Source organism: Dryas octopetala, chromosome 2, assembly GCF_963921425.1.
Source record: "Dryas octopetala chromosome 2, drDryOcto1.1, whole genome shotgun sequence".
Lineage (NCBI taxonomy): Eukaryota > Viridiplantae > Streptophyta > Magnoliopsida > Rosales > Rosaceae > Dryas > Dryas octopetala.
In genome coordinates, this window is record NC_141367.1 from 28,613,552 (window position 1) to 28,629,723 (window position 16,172).

Consider the following 16,172-nt stretch of genomic DNA (forward strand, 5'->3'; position numbering starts at 1 on the left):
CTTCCATACTTTGTGCCACATCCTTTTTTTTTTTTTTTTGGGTCTGGTGCCACATCTTTTGCTGTGCTTCAATATATTTCAGGTCCATTTTGAAAAGTAGCCAGAAAAGGACCAATTGTCTTTTTGTTGGTGCTTGCAAAGTTGCAAGTCTTCTGGAAAAAAAAGAAATTAATTTCTTTTAGTTGGGAGTGGGCAACAGTCAGCATTTAGAATTTTACTAATCTCCTATGCCTATGCGGACCCACAAAAAATAAACTATGCTAATATCTCTCTTGATCAATTGATGGTTAATTAAGATATAAGGACTTTCCTTTCATTCTTAAAAAAATTACACAAACCTTTAAAAAATAGAATAATTTTTAGTTACTGAACACAGTGTTATAATTTTCAGATGAGTTTCAATATTGAAAGTAAAAGTTTCACTTTTCTTGTGAGTTTTTACATTGATAGTAGTGAGTGATAATCGAGAGGAGCCAATGAGCCATTAACACTCCATGTGAGGAGTAACTGAGTAAGTTTTTTTTTTTGGCCACTAAGTAACTGAGTAAGTTAAGTTAAGGGAAGCCTTGTGAGCAGACTCCCCTTAACAATATTCATACATGTCATAAATTTTCAAACTTATATATAAAATGGATTGAGAAGCTATAAAGAAGATAACTGCGACAATTTTTTGATGAGTGTAAGAGGGAAAAGTAGATAACATTTCTCTTTCAAAAATATTTTTGAATTTGGCTTTATTACACTTTACTTATTTGAACTTTAAGTTCAATTTTACTTTACCATCTAAAAAAAATTGCGTCAATTTACTATTTAAATTAAAAATTTGTTGCAATGTACCACTTCTTGCTTATTTTGTCTAAAATTTTGTTAAAACTAAAGGTGTTTTGATTTTTTCAAGTTAGTTTTTTAATGTATTAAAGCAGCTAAAGTATGAAAAAACCATTTTTTCTAACAATAGGAACTAAAAAAAGACCAAAACATTCTTATTTTAAAAAAAAAGTTTAGACAAAGTTAGTCAGAGGTGGTATATTGCAACAAATTTTTAATTCAAGTAGTAAATTAACACAATTTTTTTTCCAGGTAGTGAAGTGAGATTGAGCTAAAAGTTCAGATGGATAAAATATAAAAAAGCCTTTGAATTTTGCTAGAACATGGGAGAGAGATTAGTGTAACTTTTAAACATAAGAAAGAGACTTTGTCATTTAATTAAACCTCACATATCTTTCTAATACACTCAGAAACAAAAATTGAAAAAGATCTTTTTAAAGAGCTGTCAGGAATGCGACCATTTGAAAAGCTACCCTTATGGGCCTTATCTATTTTTTTTTTTTGGCAAAAATAAAACAATTAACCGCAACTTTGAAGTCAATTAATTCTCATTACATCTTGTCTACAAACCAAGGAAGGAAAATTTGTGACAATATATAAAGACTATTTAAAAGACCCGCTAACTTGGAGAAATTTTTTTATGTGACAATAACAACATCTGGGATCATGTGTATAATCATATTCTAACTCTTATCCTTAAATATTGTATACATGTTTAATTTAAGTGAATTCGTAACACTATGTATATTAATACCATATTAATATGCAACATAGTATTTAAGCTGCACAATAATTTTTTGTGACTTGACAAATATATCCATACCTAAATATTATTTATCTACTTGTTAGCAACCAAAAAAAGAAAAAAAAAAACTAATATTCATTATCCACTTGCAAAATTGCATTTTTTTCCATTACGAGGGCACAGAAAAAATTTCCTTTATCCTTCTCAGAAAATTACGTGAAAATGACGGGGGAACAACTGATGAGCAATGCCATCATGTCATTATCCAGCAAAACGACGTCGCCACTGAAGAGATGAATCGCCTGAACCCCCCCCCAGAGAACTGAAAATACATAATTGCCCCCAAAAAGTCACAGGAGTTTTTATATATAGAATAATACAAACAGAAGAGTTTGTACTTTGTACCCACATGACTTTGAGCCAAAATCTGCACTGGCATAACTTGACCAAAGGGCAAAGGCAAGCAAAAACAAAAGAAATTCATATATTATTTTAAACCTGATGGCATATATAGGTGTCAGGTTTGTATTCATTTCATTTTATAACATTGTTTTTATAAAAACGAAAGGGAAATATCATACCAGTTAAGCAATTTATAACGACCCTAACCCTTTCCAAACTTTGAAGCATCATCAACCATTCAACCTTCCCTTTTGAGGTTTGGCCCTCACTCCTCAGACACTAATTAACATTTTCTAAATAAGCTTCTACATTATTGCAAATAAGTTCAAACAGATAACTTTGAAGCATACCATCACCAGATAACATAGGTTGAACACAAATAAGTTCAAAACAAACTATGAGTCTATACAAAAACAATCCAGTTATGGCTCTTCCTTAACGAAGAAACTTTGAGGTAAGCAAAAATCTTCCTCGTGATTCAAGATTTTCGTCTCGTCGTCGTCCGGTTTCTGAAATTGAAAGGAGAAAGGGTTAAAATGCACACTTCAATAGGTTCAAAGAGGAACAAAATATAGACACATAATTAATCCAAATCTCTTTGGACTATTTGAATGTTTCACAAGGAATATTTTCAGTAATTGTTACATCAGAACTCTCTCTCTCTCTCTCACACACACACACACACACACATCAAACTGCTTTATATGTGACCCCCACCACCTACACAACATCATGATCAAATATTTCCTCTTACCTACCCTTTTCACTTGATTATGCCTACATTCTGAACTATGCAGCTCGTGCAATGCAGAGATGCACAAGTATCCAGTACTTTGAGAATTATTCTTCTTGAATATATATAAAGATTTCTAGGTACTTAAAATCTCATACTCTGAACTTGGCATTTTGATTGAATCTACTACACAAGCAATTATCAATGAAAATGGGGATTCAAAGTTTTCAACTGGTAAAACAAAATAATACTTGGCATAAAATTAACGAAAATAAAAACATGGAAAAACCGAGTATATCAAATTAATTAGTTACCAGCATTTCCAAGTTATAAAACCGATCCAGCAACTGTAGAACCTCATCAGCAGAGAAGTTTCGATCAAAGCTGTGAAATAAAACAGCAAGTGTAAGGCTACATACATCAGAAAATGGAGGCTCATTGGAACAACTGTTATAAAACCCCATGATCAGAAATGTGAAGCAGAACAAACCTTCTTCGTAGAAACTCCATTAAACCATAGAGGACAAAGTGGCGATGCATGCCTGCACACGAACAAGTTGTTGATTGCTTATCTTTTTACAAGTAACATGATAATTTAAGAACAAAAAATGGAATTTGATTTGTCTTTGATTGTCTTATTAATTGCTCATTGTGTATTAACTCCTCGACATAGTTTCTTCCAATGTGGAAGTTGATTGCATTCATTCAATGTTTATTATATCTCCCTCCCCTTATATTGACTTGGACCATTAGATTCCAAATTCAATTCAGTAAAAATGATAAGTATACTTCTGAATTTTTATTCTATCAACACTAAAAATGATAAATTTCACTCCAAAAATTAGTACCAACAAGGAAGATTGACTACTTGAGCATTTGCTGAGTGCAAAAGTTTTCCATATGAAGATTGAAGAATGTGATTACACACTGATGCTGCCTAACCGAAGATTGATACTTTTCCATACAATTCTCACCAAACCACTCACATAAAATAATCAAAATTTGAAATCCAAAGATAAGGGAATCTGTTGAACACAACAACTATAAGCTAAAACTTATATTATGTGAAATAAATTCGGAAAAACCTGCCTTGTAATTTCGCCGGAGGATAAATCTCAAGAGCTTCTAACAGTCTAAGCTCCAATTCAACCTGTGATTGCTCCTATTAACCATCAAAATTAATAAAATTAAAAATTAAAACCAACATAAATCTTAGAATATATATATGTGTGTGTTTGTGTGTGATAGAGAGAGAGAGAGAGAGAGAGAGAGAGAGAGACCTTGGGAAGAGAAGAAGCAGAGGAAGGGGGAGCTTTGCATGGAGAGTGCACAGACATGCCGTCTTGTTCCTCTTCTCTTCCTTTGCCACCACCTTCCATTTTATTTATTTATTATTATTATATATATTCTTTTACTCTGGAAAAAGAAGCTGAATATGGAAAATGAAACAATTTGCAGTAAAATATTTCAAATATTCTTTAGGTTAAACTCAATTTGGAAAATGATTCAATTTTCTTTTTCTGTATTTTTACTTTTGTTGGCTAGGTTTTCCGTCTTGATCCAAAACGCTCTCTCAGATGAAAGCGGTTATGTTATTGGGCTTTTGGAGCGGGCCGAACTGGACGTGTTGAGTACCTTGAGTTCAGATGGGCCTTCAGATAAGCTCGGACCAAGATGTTGATAGAACTCAGCCCAAAGGAATTAAACATGTTTTGAACAATTGGGCTTCTGATGAGCACTAATTATTCATGTAAGCAAAAATGAAGATAAATAATCTTTTTTTTTTGTACTGAAAAAAAAAATGAATTTGTCTTTTTCTTATAGCAAAGGATGAAGAAAACAAATATGCTCCAACAAACTCAAGTGTGCTAAAATTAGGTGAGCTTTCAATTGTTTGATTTGATAACTAATTTTAATGCCATCAAAATGGAATTTCTCTGGAAACTAATTAATTATTAAGACATGTAAGATCAATGTGTTTACTTTTTATAGTTCATTTGTTCTCTTATTATTTATTTGTCAATCTTGTTGATTATTAATTTTTATTTTAAAAAAATAAGCCTACAAACGCCGCCATAAGTTGTTCCAAGAATATTCCAATCAAAATTGAACGGCCACTGACATATTGTTGTAAATGATGACAATATAGAAAGGGCAACCACAAACAAAAGAAAGGCAACGACCATGGCGCGCCAATAATGTAGGCTGACAAAGACAAGCCAATTCACCCATCCTTTTGTAACTGCTTTTATTGCATACGTCCAACATCATGCGCATATATATATATTTACTTTTTTTTTTTTTTAATATTTACATTATAAGGAAACGAATCATAGATCTAACCTAATTTTAATAATTTTTTCTCACTCACTCTCACTTACTTAAGATAACCCTAATAACTTAGTTTTTCTTTAATTTAGTGTACAAAATATTTGTTTTGATTCTGTCAGTACCAATCATTATACTTATTAATTTAACTCACCATAACCTAATCTTAATAATTTTTCCTCACTCACTCTCACTTACTTAAGATAACCCTAATAACTTAGTTTTTCTTTAATTTAGTGTACAAAATATTTGTTTTGATTCTATCAGTACCAATCATTATACCTATTAATTTAACTCACCATGTTTATTGATACATGGAAGTCTTTGCCTTCTCTTTCTAACAATAATGAGACTCGCTTATATGAGAATTAAATTCTCAAATCCATCTATATAAATTATACCTTTATTTAAAAGAGGATACAATAATTACTAATTATGTGAGTCTATTAATGTAATTCAACAAAAATCAAATAATTCATTGGTTTAAGTAGGCGTTAGATTCGATGACCTAACTATCCAAATAACAAACTTTCATGATTCACAAATCATAAGTTAAGTTACAAAGTCAAGAGTAATACCACGTTAAATTTGGCGGCTATTGCTTCCACCTGTACGTCAATCGTCCTGGCTTCTATTTTGAAAGGCTATCGCTTCCATTTATTTATTCATGAGCTTCAACTTTTACTTCTTTTTCTTTTTCAACGGACACCTTTTTGCCTCTTTGTTACCCTATTCGTTTTTTGTAAAATTCAATTAAACAACACAAAAGTGCAAATGGGTCAAATTAAGATTTGTGGGTTCGTTTAATCCAAGCGCCATTGTTAACATTATTTTTTTCTTTTTTCAAATAGAAAATGAAGAAATAATGTGATTCCAAATGCTACATGAAAGAGCATGGCTTATGAAACACATGAAACATGATATAACGCCATGTGTTTGGCCTATAAAGTCAAATATCTAATAAGTATCTTGTTTAAACCTTTTATTTATTATATTTTATTGTGTGGCAACAATATATATATAGAGTAACTAGCTATATATGTTATTTTGTTAGATGAAGCTTGAAGTACATATTCTTTTCTCAATATTAAAATAAATAAATAAATCATTTGAATTCTTTATCTGTCTATGCGCATCACATAACCCTTTGTAACAAAAAAACAAAAGAGTAATTTAGGTAAGCTTAAGCTAGAAAACAAAACCCTCTCCAAAAAATAAAAAAACTAGACTACAAAACAAAAACAAAGAAACAACTATGCAAATATGCAAATATGCCAACGACTCTCTAACAGTCTCTCTCTCTTTCACTATCTGTTTGATCAGTTAACAGCTAGTCTTTCACTCTATTATTGTTAGTTTTCAGCTTTAAGCCTTCAAACAAGCTCTATGATCTCTCCCCAAAAGCTTTCAACTCCATAACCCCCAAAACTCTGAGACTTTTGCTCAGAAGAACCTCACTCCCAACACAAACCTCTGGGTAGTAATTGTTTTAGGTTCTCTGTTGCAAAACTTTCCAGTTTCTCAAAACCAGCAATAAATTTTTGGATTCTGTGCTATCTGTCTCTATATTTTTACCAACACCAACAAGTTTGAAAAACAAGGAAAAAATGGAAAAAAGAATTGCTTTGTTATTTCTGTTTTCTCCGCTTCATATATAATATAATTTATATAAACAAACTCATCTCCTCGTTTTCAACGTTGATATATGCTTTAGTATCACTCTTGTACTGTTTTTGCCTAACTACTCAAGCCCTGCAAATTCGTTGACAATCTGTTTGGGGAGGTCTGAAAATGGCTTCAGTCATCAACCCAGTTCACTCTCCAATCCGTACTAGTCAGTTTTCTTCGTTATACTTAAAACCCAATAGGATATCGCCTTCTTTTGCTGTGCTCAAGGCTCGGTCACTTTCTTCCCAAACCTCAAGCTTGGCCTTTTCGCCGTTGCCGGAGAAAATAACACCTCAAACATCGGTTGAATTTTCCGGCAAGGCCTTCAGATTTTCCGGTTTGAGTCAGCAGCTGAGACGGCGAGGTTCTGTTGAATTTCCGGTTGCTCCGGCTGCAGCTGCCGATGCAGAGGGTGCTGAGATTGAGATTGCAGATGGGTTGGACTTGCTAGTCCTTTTCTTTCCTCTTTAGTATTACATTTTGAATTTTTTAGTCATGTGTTTGGTTGCTGAGAAATGGAGGGAAAGAAAAGGAAAAACAAGAATTCAAGTTTCATGGGTTGAGCTTTTAAAAATGACCCATTTAAGATTAAGTTAGTGATTTTCTTTGGTATAAGTGCAGGTATGGAAAGCCTTCAAAGAGCTTTTTCGACAAATTTCCTTTCCTGATAACTGGCTTCTTTTTCTTTATGTGGTGAGCAGTCACAATTTTCATTAATTTCTGGTGATGATTATTTATTTCAAGAGGGTCAATGCAGATGTTCATGTTTTGTGCTTTCTATTCAGGTACTTCTTAAATGTCATCTTCAATATACTCAACAAGAAGGTCTACAATTATTTCCCATATCCATAGTATGTTTATCCTTGCCAAATGACTTGTTCTTGCAAACACATTCAAAAATACTTCACTGAACCTCATTGCTTCAGTCTCACATTTATTTTGGTTTTTGTATAATTTCATTGTTATTCACAATTAGTGGGATTTCCCCCTTTTTTGCAGTTTTGTTTCTGTTATACATCTCCTTGTTGGAGTGGTGTACTGTCTTGTTTCTTGGGGTGTTGGTTTACCGAAGCGGGCAGTAAGTATCAGTTTCTGCAATTGTTATCTTCTCTCTTCAAGCCACAATCCGGCTTCCACTAAGTGGTGTAAATTTTCCATGTATCCAGCCCATTAACAAGGAGCTCTTGGCACTACTGACCCCAGTTGCAATCTGTCACGCCCTTGGACATGTCATGTCCAATGTTTCATTTGCAGCTGTTGCTGTGTCATTCACACACACTATTAAAGGTATGATATAACAATGTTGGATATTTAGTTTTACGTTGTGTTCAGTTGGTAAATGAATCTTGCAGTTCCATTTGAGTTGGTTAATTTTATGCAAGCATGGTCATGATACTTTACTGATCTGTACCTTTTCATATTTAGTAAAGATGAGAGGCAACCAAGTTTATAACAGTTTGCTCCAAACAAGAAGAAAACAAGGTTTATTATAGTTTCTGTCTTATGTATTTACTTTCTATTTGTCCACAGCCCTGGAGCCATTCTTCAATGCTTCTGCTTCTCAGTTTGTTTTGGGTCATCACATTCCATTGTCCCTGTGGCTATCATTGGCCCCTGTTGTTATTGGTAACTCTTTAGTCTTTGATCTTCTTCCATCTTATTTCTTTATTTCTCTGACATATTGATCATATTACTCTCACATGCCAATTATAGCACATACATATACACGCATGCATACATGGACAAATGTATGTGTGTTCGTAGCTAATTTATTAGAGCTGAATGGCCAGCGCACCCCTTCAATTTGAGTACAGCATAGAGTCCTCTTGTATATCTACTGAAGTTAACTTCTATCTTAGGTGTGTCAATGGCATCATTGACTGAACTTTCTTTTAACTGGCTTGGCTTCGTTAGTGCAATGATTTCAAACATTGCATTCACCTACAGAAGTATCTATTCCAAAAAAGCAATGGTAAGCATCATCTAATCAAGCCTTTTTTTGTTGTGCAGACTAACCTCTAAAATAGGATGCCACTTAATGGAACTTATATAATTTTTTTCTTCATTATTTGTTTCGCTAATTTAAGTATCTTTTGACTTCAACAGACAGGAATGGACAGTACAAACTTGTACGCTTACATTTCAATAATTGCTCTTGTGGTTTGCATCCCACCAGCAATAATTGTATGTTTATTTTTCACAAAAATGGATTTTTAAGTATAGACATTACCTTTCATTCACCAAAGATTTTCATACATAACTGTTGGATGCTTTGTTTTGATGTCAGATTGAGGGACCCCAACTGATGCAATATGGTTTTAGGGATGCTATAGCCAAAGTAGGCCTTTACAAATTCTTGTCTGATTTATTCTGGATTGGAATGTTTTATCATCTATACAATCAGGTAAGCTATTGACATATTGCATATAACTGCTTCTTCAACCTCAACTATGTCCATTTTGTATTATTAACTACTTCTGGGGTTACAATTGCAGCTTGCTACCAACACTTTGGAACGGGTTGCACCACTAACGCATGCAGTTGGAAATGTGTTGAAGCGTGTTTTTGTGATTGGATTCTCCATTGTTGTGTTCGGTAGTTGCTTTTACCTTTTGTGATTGGCTTCTTTGATATACTGCTTGTTGCTTACCCTATCCAAATCATGTGCAGAGTTAAAAATAAAAAGTATGTTTCAATATATGTGAGTTCCTTATAGGGCTTTGTTTAGATGATTTTAACAATGACTATGACAAATTCTATATCCTTTTGGACTATAAACAATGTGTATAACAAATTTATACTGTTTGGCACATTAATTTCTCAAGGTTGAAGATAACACAGTTGATGAACATGACTAGGGGTTTATTATGTCTTCATAATTGAATGGTTCCATATTTGGCAGGCAACAAGATCTCTATACAAACTGGGATTGGTACTGCAATAGCAATTGCTGGTGTTGCCATCTACTCCCTAATAAAAGCAAACATGGAAGAGCAAAAAAAGGTAGAGATTTTTTAAGCCTTAACTACTTCATCTTTGCAATGCGGTCTTTACCTCACTCTTGTAATGTAGTGAATACATTCCAATTCCATTTTTCTTTTTGGTGATAAACTTGTTGTTCCTTTTGAGATTGCCATTTTGGCTTGAACTCACATAATTCTTACATTTTCAGAAGGCTGCTGCATTTTCCACATCATAGGGAAGTGTAGCTTTGGATGAGGGTGATAAGTACAGAGTTGATGCTGCTGTTTGAATTTGGTGGGTCTACTTACAAAGCTTGTGGTTGATGCTTAACTGAAAATAAAAGCTCTGATCAGAAATAATGGGAAAAACAAATAATATTGAGTCACAACTCACAAGTATCATCAGGAGATTGCGAAATTGAAAAGCTCATTGAATTTTGACTGTTGTTGTATCGTTCAATTGTTGTATTACCAAATGTAAGTGATCTCCAAGGAGACTTATCACTGTTGTAATAGAAAAGCACTTTTCATCTTGCTTCCAAATTCTGAACAGGCCTACTATTTTAACAGAATTTTAATGCTAAAATAATCGAAGTGTTGCATACCATCCCTACCCCCCCTCCCCCTTTTGGAGAGGTCCAAGTTCAACTCCTTTTCTCAAATTAAAAAAAGAAAAAAAAAAAATCTATCTCTATAGAAGTCTCTCACTGGAAATACAAAAAAATGCTACATCCATCAAAACAAATCCTAAAATTCACTTACCTTTTGTTGTTTTATTCTTTTCAGAACTTTCACCCGTTAATGAAATTCATTTTTCTTCTATGGAAATTGAAATAGTTTAGGCAATAATACTGATGGTCTCTTGCATCAACCTTATTTGTATATTACCTCATTGTGGCATGATGAATGCTAGGATAATACAGCCTCCTAGCCCTTTATTTCTTGATTTTTCTTATTCATTTCGTTGTCCTTTGTGCTGGAATTTTGATTATTTCTTATAACCTTTAATTGATGCTAAATTTAGTGCTAGTAATCTACAAATCCTATTCAAAAAGTTGATGCAAACAAAAAAGAAGACATGCATGTTCAACAAGGCACAATTTCAAAGTTTTCAAAAGTGAGAGAATATTAACAAAATTTGGAATAAAAGGAAAGCAATATATAAAGTACTAAAAGAAAAAGTAAACAAAAGCCACTATAAGTTTATAACACTGAAATCACTTGAGAACTTTATTTGTGATATTGGAAATACTGGGGTCACCATTCAACTGCATCAATTATGCACATCAAAAGTATACTCCGGGAGTTGTTTTTCCCAAATCTCTAACACAATAATTACAGTGTCATTTATAATGTGTGCTTCCTATAATCCTAAACCTTAAATAATTCAAAAATGGTTGAACAAACTATTTTGAGAAAGTACAAACAGCACCAAGAAAGTGGTGCAAATTCATCTTTTCTGATGGAAATCAAGTGACAAAAGGAGAACATTCAAGAGAAGTAGCACACACATAACTAACAAAAAGCATCAAGGGTGTGTCAACATCTAACTATAACTCCTAGGCATATTCAGTACTGAGAGTAAATACATGCTCCTGCGAATCTCTGCACCCATTCGAATATTGGACCTTTTAGCCAAGGATTCCACACGATCATCACTCTCAATGTCCATCTAACCATAACTCTTAGGCATAATCAGTGCTGTAATTGAGAGTAAACAACATGTTCCTGCGATTCTCTGCACCCATTCGAATATTGGCCCTTTTAGCTAAGGATTCCACACGATCATCACTCTCATAGTCCATCTCTCGCAGACATCGCCTTCTGACCTTTTTTAGCGTTTCTTTTGATGGTTCAAATCCAGCATCTACCTGTCCAAGGGTTTGTTATACATTTATAAGATTCTTCACAGAGGCAGCAAAACATATACCAAGGACAATGTGAACCCATCAAACACAAAAAGAATGCAGTTACCATGTCGTCAATCACAGAGAGGGCAGCTTTTGGATCTCGGTTGATGAGATGAGCATCTACAAGTAAAGAATATGACTTTGCATTGGGTTTGACACACAAACTTACCAAATGCTCAAAAACTCTTGAAGCTTCAAAAGTCTGTCATACAACCACAGAACTAGTTTAGAAAGGTGGTAGCATATTTTATGTGCGTGTAATGCATATGCAAACTCTGACACTGCCTCAGGCACTAATGCAGCATATGGGTGTAGATGGAGGCCCTAAGAAATACATTTTTCTGCCCCACCCTTATTAGCTCCACACCAGAAGGCAGAGCCAGTCCTAAGAATATGCCGTGGCCAATTTTTTTTTTCCCCCAAGATCAACAGAACTACAAAATCCTTCCAATGAGACTAAGCATTATGGGGGCAGAACAGGGATATTCAAAGCATATCACACAAATAACAGTACCAAGGCCCAGTGAGCTACCAAAGTCTAAGAGAGAGAAACAGAGAACGAGAGACTGCAACCCACCTTCTTGAGCTTTCCAAAAGCATACATAAGAGCATTGTAAGAATGAATATCAGGGGTCAATTCAAAGGTGGAACTAATTGCCTCAAAAGTTTGGTAAGCACGATCAAGGTCCCAGATGTTCGCACAACCTAATATGATACAGTTCAAAGCTGCCACTGACTTGTACGGAGGGTCCGCATGACTCAGATTCTCTAATTGAAAATATACCTGGAGAATATCAAAATGTTCTGAGTTAGAAAAGTTCATAAAAGCATTCACTGCATTCAATTCACATACATCATACATGACATCTATTCCTTGCCAGTACATTAAGGTCCATAGTATATTCCTCAATCAAAATAAATATATAAATTAAAATACTACAATAATGGACCCAAAACTGAACCGTTCTCCCACCCCTTTTTCTGACAGACAATTGCAAGATATATTTTAATTCACTTGTTATTTTGCATTGCTCTGATGCTATAACAAGTTCCAGTGTGTTAAACAGTGGCCTTGAGAAACCTGAAAGCTTTATTTTAATGCGACTAAACAATTCCCAGTGTTATATAATGAGAATCAATAGTTGGCAGTTGTGCATGTGCAAAGTTTAAATATGCATGATAGCATCACACAAATCTGCAAAGAACCTGACAGTTGATTTTTCAAAAAATTAGGTGTCCAAATTAAATAGGAAGATATAGAACTATAGCTAAGAAATGGTCTAAACTTATTACTCAACATGATTCAAGAAGACTTAGTGTTAGCAGATAGAAAGAAAGACATACTGAATCCAATGTTTCAAAACCCCTCTTGGAGCATGCCACAACCAACGGATATAAAGTGGTAAATGGAGAGAAAAGTTCCTCTTCTGCTTCATTATCAGAATTACCATAAGCAGACTCAAATTCTTGAAGAGTACTAAAAGCTCTCTGTAGACTCCCCAAAGATGCAAGGGCACATATCTTCCCAAGGTAAGCTTCTGGATTAGGGGCCTTCTTTTGACGCAATGAGCGTCGTAGGATTGCCCAGGATGCATCCAGTAAAGTACTACTATATGTTCTACCTGCAGTTGCAAGTGCGGACACAAGCACTCCTTCATCTACAGAAAGAAAAACGGCGGGTCTTGCTTGCTCACCCCTAGCAATCCATTTGGCCATAAACTCCAGGGCATGGAATGCTAACTTGCTATTATCTGCTTGCAGAGCAACTTCTGCAATATAATTGCACAAGTTCCAGGGTGGACAAAGAGATTTGTTCTGATCCATTGACTGATAACACCAATACGAACAAACATGCATAAGTGAACATTAAGCAAAATTTTCAACTCCTCACCCCAAATATCTAGGTCTGAATCATGTACCTTACACTTGTCTATTATTGAAACCAAAATATCTAGCTTTCCCTTATTGACACAACCTTGTACGCATTCTCTAAACACCGCAGTTGACAAAATATAACCAGATTTCAAAGTTAAATCTATATATTTTAAGGCAGCATCAACTCGGTCCGTTTGAAACAGCATGCCAACAACCAAGTCATATGACTCTTCATCAGGCTGAGATTCTTTCCCTGTCTGCAACATCCTGATACATTAAAGTGAAATCAACTCATGAAATATAAACGTACGCATTCACTAACATATGACATATCTATCGAGAAGATAATCCTCACATACAAGGGTAAATGACAACATTATTCCATTAATACCACAAACTCCTTTTATAAACGACTAAGCCAACATCAACGGTATAAGTTTTGATTAATTGCAAATCATCATTTTACTATACAAAAACACATGTAGCCACAGCTTAACAGAATCATAGTCGCATTTATCAAAGAGCTAACCGTTCCAGCAATTTCTCGGCGGCCTCAGTTTCTCTGGCCTGATGCATTGCCTTGAGGACGAGATTAAACGACGCCGTGTTGGGGATGATGGCATAGTCCTCCATTTGAGCTACCAGATCCAGCAACTCCCCAGGTGAGGCTCCCATCATCAAATTGGCCCTCAAGTAATGGTTGTACAAGTTCACATCGGGCTTATTGGGCTTCCCATTCTTGTCCAAAGACCGAATCCAAAACTCGAACAAGTGCTTCATGTCTGCCCAGCTCTGTGACGTCGTCCAATCGGCGAACACGTTCAGCAGGCTCTGCACGTCAAGGGTTTTCGATAGGGCTTGAATGCGAGAGCTAGGGGACTGGCTGAGGAACCCGAGGGGGAGAATCGACTGAGTCAAGGACGAGTTGTTGGGGATTGGATTGCGCCAGTTCTCGTTGTACAGAGGGCTTCCGGTGGCCGGGTTCGGAGGGAGTGGGGTCGAGGGGATGGGGTGAGTTGGCTCGGCGAGTTGGGGCTCCTGCGACAGAAATGTGAAGGTGGTGATGGCCTTGAAGCTCCCCGGGTTGGGGTTTAGCGTTTTGACCAGGGTTCGGGTCCGCGTGAGGATCGCCATCTGGGACGCCATGGATGAAGCTCAGTGAGTGAAACTACTGGACTGTGCTTGGTTAGGGTTTTGAGGTTTGTATCATGGTCACTTGGTCGGTGGGGTGATTGGTTATCCTGGTGCGGCCAATTCTGGGAGGGTGGTATAGTAATTTGAATGTTCTAATGGCATTTTAGATATTATCTGAAAATGAAGTGGCATTGTGGTTGATGCTGTCTGTTCTTTGGGTCCAAAGTCCGTAACGTTTCGATGGGTCTGGTCTCAGGTCGTTTTGAACAGTCAAGCCCACTTTTTGATGGACTCGCCTGGTTTGAAGTTCTAAAAGCACCAATGAACAGAAACTAAAAAGTTTATGGGCTCCACCTTTTGGGCCTATTTTAGCTTTGCAAGCCCATAATGTTGCTAATTTTCTTTTAGATCAACAAGTATACATCTTCCTCAAGTTCTTCCCTCTTTAACTGAATTGCACTACATTCTACTAGCAAGAACCCAACAAGAACATATAGCTTGGACTACTATTATGCATTTTGACCAAAAAATAAAAAGGACTACTATTATGCATGCATTCTACTGGCAAAAAACTCTCATTTATACTATTTATCGGCCTTTTGATTAAAGTCTTATATACGATAAGAGAATGAATTGTAAATTTTATCGTTATCCTAAAATAAATTTTGAAAAAGCTTGAATAAGTATAAGAATAAACATTTTCACAAGCTTGGATATCCATGTGGCTGAAGTACCTAACAGGCTAACAACCTGTGTGGTAGGGCCATACAGATCAAACCCGACAAGCTTAACAACGAGTTTAATGAGAACATCATCACATGGTTGGACTTGGATGTTGGTGAAGATCAAATCATCTCACTTTTTTTGTCCTATCATTCCATAACCATTTTTGAGTTTTTTTTTTTTTTTTTGGGTGTCTGAATTTCATAATCTAATAAAAAAAAAGTGTTTTTCTTTTGCATGTGCTCGTGTGTTTGGGAAGAATGTTAGGAGCTAATAGCTAGGTAGCAAAGGGGGACTTTTATTTTACTATAACCTTTATTGTTGAAGGTTCTTCTATTCCATTTAGAAGAAGAAGCTAGAAAGATAGAGAGGGTGAGCATCTTGCCTTTTGCTTCTGTGGTCCAATTATTCGATCTCTTTTGAGTCGGTAGGAATTTCCAAATCCCCGATCAAGCACTGTAAAGACTCATCCAATAAAGTCATCTAAAAGCAACCGCAGAATTTCAAAGAATACTCACTAGTGTTTCTCCTTTTCGCTCCACCTAATTTGGTTGCTTGCATGACCCCATCATCAATAAAAGTTTAATTACTTAGCTAATGATCTCTGCTATATTGCCAATCTAACAGCATATATTAAAATAAGAGTTTATTTAATTAATTATTCAAATACACATTCTAACAACCTAACATTATTTAATAAAAAAACGTACATTTCCCAAATTCTTTAATCTTTTCAATCGTGTGTTTGGTGTTATTGTTGCATACACCGACATCGTGTTTTTCCTGCATAAGGTTTTTTCCTTCTGTGTAAACTTTATGATTTCCAGAAGATCAGCATAAAAGACTTGCCAAGCTTGGTCAAA

General features: G+C 35.2%; 3 protein-coding genes across 5 annotated transcripts; 1 reads left to right on the top strand and 2 right to left on the bottom strand.

Moving 5' to 3' along the window:
* Positions 1-2,174: 2,174 nt before the first annotated feature.
* On the bottom strand, positions 2,175-4,254 carry LOC147295235 (chromatin modification-like protein). Its single transcript, XM_086233613.1, has 5 exons — positions 3,989-4,254; positions 3,798-3,870; positions 3,199-3,250; positions 3,023-3,092; positions 2,175-2,484 (listed from the first exon to the last, which is right to left on the bottom strand). Exons 1-5 carry the CDS (start codon positions 4,085-4,087, stop codon positions 2,398-2,400), a joined length of 381 nt encoding a protein of 126 aa, XP_086089739.1. The 5' UTR covers positions 4,088-4,254; the 3' UTR covers positions 2,175-2,397.
* Positions 4,255-6,344: 2,090 nt separating this feature from the next.
* On the top strand, positions 6,345-10,274 carry LOC147295236 (triose phosphate/phosphate translocator, chloroplastic-like). Of its 2 annotated transcripts, XM_086232002.1 has the most exons (12): positions 6,345-7,141; positions 7,326-7,397; positions 7,490-7,555; positions 7,704-7,782; positions 7,871-7,991; positions 8,235-8,330; positions 8,564-8,676; positions 8,811-8,888; positions 8,992-9,108; positions 9,200-9,299; positions 9,607-9,707; positions 9,877-10,274. In XM_086232002.1, the coding sequence occupies exons 1-12, from the start codon at positions 6,828-6,830 to the stop codon at positions 9,901-9,903; spliced, it is 1,284 nt and encodes a 427-aa protein (XP_086088128.1). In that variant the 5' UTR covers positions 6,345-6,827; the 3' UTR covers positions 9,904-10,274. The 2 variants fall into 2 exon arrangements, 1 of the variants encoding a protein (XP_086088128.1); XR_015120358.1 differs by lacking the exon at positions 9,877-10,274 and having other exon boundaries at positions 8,992-9,101; positions 9,198-9,299; positions 9,607-9,639.
* A 601-nt stretch (positions 10,275-10,875) lies between these two features.
* Positions 10,876-14,683, bottom strand: LOC147295237 (Tetratricopeptide repeat (TPR)-like superfamily protein). Of its 2 annotated transcripts, none has more exons than XM_086231943.1 (6): positions 13,982-14,683; positions 13,497-13,719; positions 12,922-13,404; positions 12,155-12,361; positions 11,642-11,779; positions 10,876-11,538 (listed from the first exon to the last, which is right to left on the bottom strand). In XM_086231943.1, the coding sequence occupies exons 1-6, from the start codon at positions 14,596-14,598 to the stop codon at positions 11,353-11,355; spliced, it is 1,854 nt and encodes a 617-aa protein (XP_086088069.1). In that variant the 5' UTR covers positions 14,599-14,683; the 3' UTR covers positions 10,876-11,352. The 2 variants fall into 2 exon arrangements, with proteins under 2 accessions (XP_086088069.1, XP_086088070.1); XM_086231944.1 differs by having other exon boundaries at positions 11,352-11,534.
* Between the last annotated feature and the right edge of the window lie 1,489 nt (positions 14,684-16,172).